Source organism: Poecilia reticulata, linkage group LG1, assembly GCF_000633615.1.
Source record: "Poecilia reticulata strain Guanapo linkage group LG1, Guppy_female_1.0+MT, whole genome shotgun sequence".
Taxonomy (NCBI): Eukaryota; Metazoa; Chordata; class Actinopteri; order Cyprinodontiformes; family Poeciliidae; genus Poecilia; species Poecilia reticulata.
In genome coordinates this window covers 6,731,662-6,740,037 of record NC_024331.1, presented here as the reverse complement: position 1 = coordinate 6,740,037, position 8,376 = coordinate 6,731,662, and the positions used below count along the sequence as shown (strand labels likewise).

The 8,376-nt window shown below is 37.8% G+C and overlaps 1 protein-coding gene across 4 annotated transcripts in view; it reads left to right on the top strand.

Annotated features, from left to right (window-relative positions):
- The window catches only part of LOC103471952 (E3 ubiquitin-protein ligase SMURF2), a 55,485-nt gene that overhangs the window by 38,478 nt on the left and 8,631 nt on the right, over nucleotides 1-8,376 (top strand). For 2 of the 4 annotated variants that reach the window (XM_017306694.1, XM_008421450.2), the window contains exon 11: nucleotides 1,324-1,377. In XM_017306694.1, coding sequence (XP_017162183.1) covers nucleotides 1,324-1,377 — 54 coding nt within the window. Of the gene's footprint in view, nucleotides 1-1,320; nucleotides 1,378-8,376 lie in introns of all 4 variants that reach the window. The other 2 variants (XM_008421297.2, XM_008421372.2) reach the window with 1 other exon arrangement.

Below are 8,376 nucleotides of genomic sequence, written 5' to 3'. Positions count from 1 at the left end.
AAACATAAATTAACGAAGCTTCGAGGCAGGTCAATTTTCCTCGAAGAATTTTAATAATCGAGGTACTCGAATCACTCGAGGAATCGTTTCAGCCCTAGAAAATATGTAAGTTGACATCAAATGCGTTAATCACAGATTGGTAGGACTATTTGACCTTGTATACTCTATGTAGTTTAAAGCTTGAGTCGCGCGCAGACATCTTTGTGGCGTTTCGTGAATCGAGGCGGTTGAGGCTACTGCTAACAAGCCCCAATAAAGCCCTTTCTAGCTAGCTTGCTTTTTGGCAAACTAGCATTACTAGTTTGTATTACTCGCTGCTCACAACTTGCAGTGAGAGTTGTTAGCATAATAAACAACTAGCTATGCTAACAAGCCAGTAATGCTAAAGCTTGTTAGCTTAGGCTTCTGGTTTTGGTAGCAGGAAAGGTGAGCTGTTTTACTTTGACTGAAATGTCCAATATAATTCCTCATGTTTGTTGTTTTAAAAGATTTCCTCTGTATGTCACCCATCTTCCAATGACATGGATTTTATACCAGTGATTTTGTTTTTTCATGCGATACTCGACATAAACTGTCAGTGCGCTTCAGACTTCAACCTTCTGCGATTACTCCTATTAAGTTGTGACAAATGTTAATCGAGTCAAAATTATTGATGTCTGCATCTCGATGCATTTGGAAGCTGATTTTTCTTAAACTACTTTCAGCTCTTCATTTATTATTTGAACCGACTGTTTTTGATTACAGTCTTTCTGAGTCTATTCAGCAATCTGCTCTGTTTTTGTATTCACACTAAACAAATGTTGACACCAATGGTTTCCCTTAGGAAAGCCTTATTGCCACTTTAAGAGACTTGTTTACATTTTATATAATCTGATTGTAAAGTTCTTGTCAAACAATGATTTCCAGTTTGAATCATAAATAATGTGATTTTAGCACTGATTGCTCCCTCGCCCTTATCTAATTTCATTTTTTTTTCTGTTTCTCCAACTTTAAATCTCCCTGCTGATTGTCTTTCCATCTTTTTATCCATATCATCATGTCCATGTTTTCTTCTGACCCACTTTCATCTTCCCATTTGTCTCTCTCCTCTTCCTTGTATATTTTTTGTCTGGTTTATTTTCTTTGAACCTGCCCTCCTTATTAATTTTCCTCTCTGCCACATCTGTTTTTCTGTTTGTTCTTTTTAAACCCATCCTTATTCTTCACTCGTGTCGTTCGCCGGTGTTTTTTTTTTTTTTTTKGTGCCTTTTAACTTTCTCTCCTCCTTTGTTTTTCTTCTCCTTTTTTCCCAATCCCTTTCTGTCCTCCTGTTTTCTTCAGCAGCCCGAGTTCGAATGGTTCCCGCGTGGCCCCGGACAGCCAAAACACTAACCTCAGGTAACCTGCATACACGCATTTTACATCTTTCTATCTTTACAAAGACTTTGCATCAACTTCCATTCATTTTTTAGTAATTTCTTTAGTCTAATCCTAATGCAGCACTTCTTCTTATGAGGCTTTGGGTCTCATAAGGAGCAGCCAGTCCTCACATTGTAGTGTTTTTTTTTGGAAAAATGTCCCTTAAACGGTGAGAAAGGCTAAAGCACAGGCACATATTTGTACTCTGAAAAATGTGACTTCTTGCTACTTAAAGTAGATAACAAATTATACACCCGTACAAACATCAACATGGCCTCGAAGGCTTTATGACTGTTTTCTGAAACTGTCGCTTTATATCTTCAGCAAGTATACACTCAGACCAATGCAAAACGCTCGTCAGCACAACAGCTTCCAGTGGAGTTAAATGTGAAAAGGGATATTTGCTTTCCATGTCTGATAAACTAAATTAGAGGAAGTGTTTTGGCCGTCTGGGAGGCCCTTGTGCCTTTTGTGACTCAGAGGTTTTTCCAGTTTTGCTCTTTTGGTGCAGAATCTCTGTTGGAGCTTTGTGTCTGGCAGGATAAACATGTTTGGGAAATCAGCATCTGGTCATTTGGTCAAATCACATCCATATGTGTCTGAAAAGACTCGTTGTTAGCTGAAGCTCTACCTCGCTGCCTGCAGCCACCATTAGCTGCTTGTCTGACTCCTTACTGGTAGAGGATAGATTCAGTCCAGATGAAACTTTTGAAAGTCTGGTCAGGATTAATCAATTTGGATTTGTAATGTCACTTTTTACTAGGCCTGCGACTAACAATCAGTTAGGAATCGATTATTCTGTTGATTATTTTGACGATTAAACGATTAATCGAACAAAAAAAATGGCACATTCTGCACATTTTTCATTTAACCTTTTGTATACAATATTGAAAATACATTAATAGATGCTAATAAACAAATCGGTTCATTTTTATATCAGAAAATAAAAAGTTTATCTCCTGAAATGCAATAACATATCATTCCTTTATCTGAAGCTGGAGCTGCCACTATAGGTGTTCTGGGTAGAACATATTTACAAATGTTTTTTAATGCAAAGTGGATGTATTTTTGTACAATTTTTGCTTAATTCCTGCTCTGAGGGTGGTACTCGTTTAGCAAATGGCCTTTTTTGAGTCTGTGTACTCTAGTTAACAATTTATTCGTTCCGGAAGTAGTTGATGATTATTTCAGAAATCGATTCATCACGATTAATCGTTTCAGCCCTACTTTTAAATGTGCTTTTTTTTTTTTTTTTGCATAAAAAATCACTGACATTGTAAAAATTCTTTTTTTTGGGGGGGGGGGGGTGTTTGCATGTTTTTACTGTTTTTTTTAGCTGGGAGTTTATGCAAGATAAACACTTAAAAATGAATAAATTGAATATTTACACATATTGCCCACACATCCATATACCCACACACAAGTTAAGTGAAAGTTATGAATGTATAAACTGGTGAAGCAGACGAACCTGTACACCCAGTCGAACCTCCTCCTCTCCTGATCTGTGGGTTATGACTCCTCTAAATGCTCTCTGGTTTTACGCCTTTCAACTAAAATCTCTTTCGCCTGTCGATTGGATTTTGTTTTTAATTCACACCAGAATATAAGATTACAGTACTTATCACTAGGCATGGAAAAGATGCCGCTATTGTGTCACACGGTTTCTACGTCAGTCTTAAAAAGATGGACGCTCACATTGCGCGGCCTAAAGGAGAACCATGGTCATATGACCTACATGTTTTACACAGTTATTGGTAATGAGTATTTCTGTTTAAAAAAATAAGTATTACATTATTGACAAGTGTTAGTTATTGGTCGTTACTACATCATTGGTTGCTGCTTCAGAGGATTTATTCCACTTCACCTTTCAGAGGCTGTGATCAAACGATTAAAGCCTTAACCAGGTTTTGTTTCCTCCAAATGGAAAGAATCTGCTCCCAATCACCAAACATTCAGTATTTCCCCTTTTTAAACTCCTTTTCCAAAATGCACTACACCTGTACTTTCTGTTCACCATGCGGTTAAATTATTTACAGATTAAGCGACAAAGACCATGGCACTAAACACAGGACCCACAAAGACAGAAGAGATGTGTTTGAGTTTGGTGATGACTGCATCAAATGCTATTTTTGAGTGTTTATAAAAAAAACTTTTTTCTTAAAGCTTTTTTTGTTTTGTTTTCATGCACAATTTACTAAATAGGTTTGGAGAAATATACTTGAATTTTAACAGGGTTATATTATGATGTCATCCTGTGGTAGTTTGAAAAGGAAACTTAGATTTTTTTTAACGTTTAACTTTCCAAGGAATATGGGTTGCTTTGGATAAACCAAAAACAAATAAAAAAATCTTATTTAAATACCTAAACCCCGTTGCTATCGTCTCTATTTACAAACTCATTTAGAAAAATGTTGGGGTTTTTTTTGTGAAGATATGTAATTTTTTCCTATTTAGAATAATAAAACTGTTTAACTTTCTCATAATTTCAGTTTCCATAATTTTTGGATTCTCCAATGACCATTTACTTCAACTAGACTCATGAAATGGCAGCTGAGAAAATAACTTTATTGTGTTTTTTAAATATGTTTTATTCCACTTTGGCATAAAAACTGCACAGAAGTTGCGTCTATCAAATCTCCTTCCATTACTGAAATGCCACACATTTTTGCACGGCTTTTGTTTTTGCCATTTTTCATACAGCCCTCCAAACAGAAAGCTTTTGTTTTGTCTGCAAGATGAACAGATTGTGCATTTTCGAACTGAGCAGACAGTTTGCACATTTTGCACCTCGGCTCTCCGCTGCTCTAGATCTGACTACGACTGTTGCCTTTTACCTGGGATGGTGAAGGCCTTGAATTGTCAGACAGTCAGACACATCTGCACGGCTGTGGTGTACCACACTGTCTCTCACATACGCTGCTTCCTTCTTTTGCACCGGCAGAAAAAGTCTGCTTGTGAGATTACATCAGTGTTTGGAGAGGGTATTTTTAGATGGGCATCAGTGGCTCGGTGTTTTCCCAACCAAGCTGTAAATCTTCCTGACATGGATATCAATATTTGCACTGATGTTTTAAGAAGTGTTGAGTATGTTTGGTCCAATATATATATGTGTGTGTGTGTGTGCGTGTGTGTGTGTGTGTGTGTGTGTGTGTGTGTGTGTGTGTGTGTGTGTGTGTGTGTGTGTGTGTGTGTGTGGCGGATTTAACCTGTGGAGGACGAGTGCAAACACCAACTGTTGGGTTGACAAAATAAATTCACGCATGTCTAAGACTTGTGACTAAAAACACCAGGAAATTAGCTCTATAAAGTCCGATAAATTCAGGTTTTTGTTGCTGTGATAAAGGGATTCTACTTTTACAGTGTCCCTCAAACATATCTACACATCTTTACATTTGTCACATTGTATTTAGCCTCTTTTAACATCTCAATCTTTGAACTTGTCACAAACCCTCATTTATCCCAAAAATGGACGGAATATGCTAAAAACGGCAGAACTAAAATCCACGGAGACTCATAGCGGACGTCTGCTGGAAACGCCCGCTCTTAAGTACATTTTTACGACCGCGTACTCGTAGTATGCACATTAAACTACTTGACAGGAAACAGTGTTTACATCAAGCTACTTTGTGTCTGACACCAAGCTGGGGAGGTTGAGAGTCGACACAATCAAACGTAAAGACGCACAGCAGCGAACAGGTCGCTGCCCTGGTGTAGAACAAACGAGGCTAGTTGCCAACGAGCTCATCAAACTTGCTGCGTCCATTTGGATTGTGGGAAATTAAGGGCTTTGTCACGAGAAATGTAGCTGACTATGTGTGGAGTTCTGGAGGCTCACAGAAACATACAGACATGAAGTCCACGAGTTGAATGTTTCCTCTTGTTAAAAGTATGATATCCACTGGATTTCTGTTGACTTGCAGCAGGTGCTGTCATATCTATGACTGACTGATTTGCAAACCTTTATCGTTTCTTGCTGTTCAACCCTAACCCTATCCCTAACCTGTTGAACTCAGTAGCACTTTGTTCATCGCAGTAAGTCTGCTTCTCCTGTCCTGCAGTTTCTCTTGTTTTTATTTCTGACGCCAGAAGTAATTTGCTGTTTTGAGAGAATGTTAGAGGTCAGTCTTTCATTGGCATGTTTGAGGCATTTCCTGGGTATTTTCTGCTGTACGGTAGAGAGGTGAGAGTCTGAAGTTTCTCCTATCGGCTCCTGTTGATTCTCTGGTCTCTGGAGTGCAGCTGCTGTTGCTTTCACACCGCTATAGTTAGTCAGCCATCATGGCACTTTTCAACGAATGTGTGAAAGAAGCCACATGTAGATGAGCTCTCGTTATCATGCAGTCTTAGTAAAGACGCAGTGCAGATAAACTAAGAGGATCAAGGCGTATCACGACTCTGCAGGTTCAGCTGCAGGCCATTCAGTTCAGGCGAATCTTCACAATGTTTTTCCATCTGTCTCAACCAGCGGTTACTGAAAACTGTCAGCCATTTTGAATTCAAAACAGTTTTCTTATGTTTTATTAGGGCTGAAACAATTAATCAGATTAATCGTCATTAATTGATTGTTGAAATTATCGTCAGCTAATTCAGTATTTGATCGCTAATTGGAGTAAAGTGTGGCCATTTGATGAAAGATCAACACGGTCAGAAAAGTAATTAAGCCAAAACTTTACAAAAAAATATATTCATTTGCATTTAAGATAAAATAAAAAAAGCCTGTCAACAAATATGTTTACCCAGAACTCCTCAAGTTGTAGTTTTAGCTTCATCTGGTTCAAATTCTGTACAAACAAAAAAAAAAATTAAATCTCTATTTAAGCATCTTTTGCTATCCAATTAATTATTCCTCCTAATTTTTTTTGTGCTCATTTTCTCATTTAAAAAAGATATTGAAAATACTTATTTGCATCTTTCAATGTATTTCTAATATTGTACAATTAAGTGGCTAAATAAAAAAATCAGCAGAATTTTTAACCAATAAATCGTCAGAATAATCGACATTTACTAAAATTAATTTACTAAAATAATGATTAGTTGCAGTCCCAGTTTCAAGTAGCTTTTGCAGTATGACTTGGCTTTTTGTGTTTTCTGCATTTACTGTCATATTTGGGAACTAGCTCAGGATGAACTTTAATGCTATTCCCTCAAAATAAGCTATTCATTAAAGTTTTGTTTTATTACATGGTTCCTGAGTCTTATAAGCGATACAAAGTCCTTCTACATTTTTTTAGGGCATCTTTCCTTGCTTTGCTAAAGTGGTTTTCAAGACTGCTGCGCTGTAGTCTTACCCTTTCTTTAACATGCGAGAAGCCCCGGCGCCTGCCAAGGAAATAAATAGCAGTGGACTTGATTATACAGGGGATACAGTAGTGAAAACACTGCAGCCATATAGCCTGGGGGAGCCCAAATAGATACATAGGCTACTTTTAAACCCACTGAGCTGGAGACCCAAAGCGCTGGCGATGGTGGGGGACTGTGTTCTCCCGCCTCACAGGGCCTCTCCTCCATCATCTATCACACTTGGTTCGCTGCCTGCTGTCTGGCCGACTGCAGCGCTGATTCTCCCCTCCCGGCGGGGGACAGTAGCCTTTTCTAAAGAGGTCCTCTGCTGACTCAGCGTCTTCTCAAAGGAAAATGAGGGCTGCCGTCCTGCTGGAGGAAAGAATATGTTTTTCTGAAGCCCACCCAGGCGTTTCACCACAGACACCACAGTGTGGGCTGGAGCAGGCCAACACTAGAGAGCTCACCTTTGTCCAGACTTGATCTGATTCTCTCTCAACAGAAGAAGAAGAAATTGAACCCTTTGAGTTTTGTAAATCCCCAAACTGGATTATGGTTTATTTTTGTCCAGCATGCTTTTGTCCTTTTCTCTCCCTCCTCAGAACAGCTGAGGGTTTAGTTGAAAATAGTAAAATCGCTGGACGATGCAGCCCAAAATCAATAGCATATTGATCAGTTTGCCTGGATGTCGATAAATGGACGATAACACTAACATCCTCCGTAGAAATAAGGATTGTTACAAGCCAGCGTAAATACTTGACACCCAGTTATATTGATGGTATGATTCCCCTGGACCGGTTTCTCGCAATTATTTTTATTGCCACTTTAATGGACTTTAAAACTGCGCCATCTGCAAATAAATGAGCAAAACGTGTACTTTTAGTTGTTAAGAGTTACTGAACAAATAAACACAACTGAACAAGTTTGGAAGTATAAAATAAGTTAACTTCCAGCTGGTCTGCAGCCTTTACAGTCCAAAGAGCCGTTTTTAGTCCAGCTGAGAAAAACTCATTCAGAGCCACAAATGTGACATTACCTTTGGAGAAAGAAAAGACAACTTATTATTTTTGAATCTGTTATTATTAAAGAAAAACCATTTTATGTATGTTTTTAAATAAAAAAACAACAACTTTGGCATCGTCTTTTACAGGACGTTAATATTTCTGGAAAATTATCTGTAAAAAAGTACCAACCTAATGAAAAGAAAACTAGTTTTAGAAAGCATTGCTGCTAATTTTTAGTCTCATCCTGTAGTGGAAAGTCAGCGCAATTGATGAAATATTGCGACAATTATTTCAATTCATGAAATAATTGGAAAAAAACAGCTAAAACCTGCGTTATTATTACAGGTATATTTAAAAACATTACTCGGTTCTTTTCTCTGTTTAAGAATCTGCAGATTCTTACTTTTTATGACATTAACATTTTTCAAATTTGTCTTTTTGTTAACAAGATTTGTGAAGATTTATAGACCCATTGTACTTTTACTCCTTCCTGCACTGTTATTTTTTTTCTTACTATGTTTATTTTAATTGTGCAAAGGTCCAAAGAGCCATTTGTGACTCTGAATTCATGAAAAAGGAACACCAACCAATTAAAGAATCCAAAATATTTTGTTGAAACCACTTTTTGCGTTACTTAAAACAAAACAAAGAGGTTGAAGTCACCTTCAAGGATTCGGCTTGACGACCAAAGGCC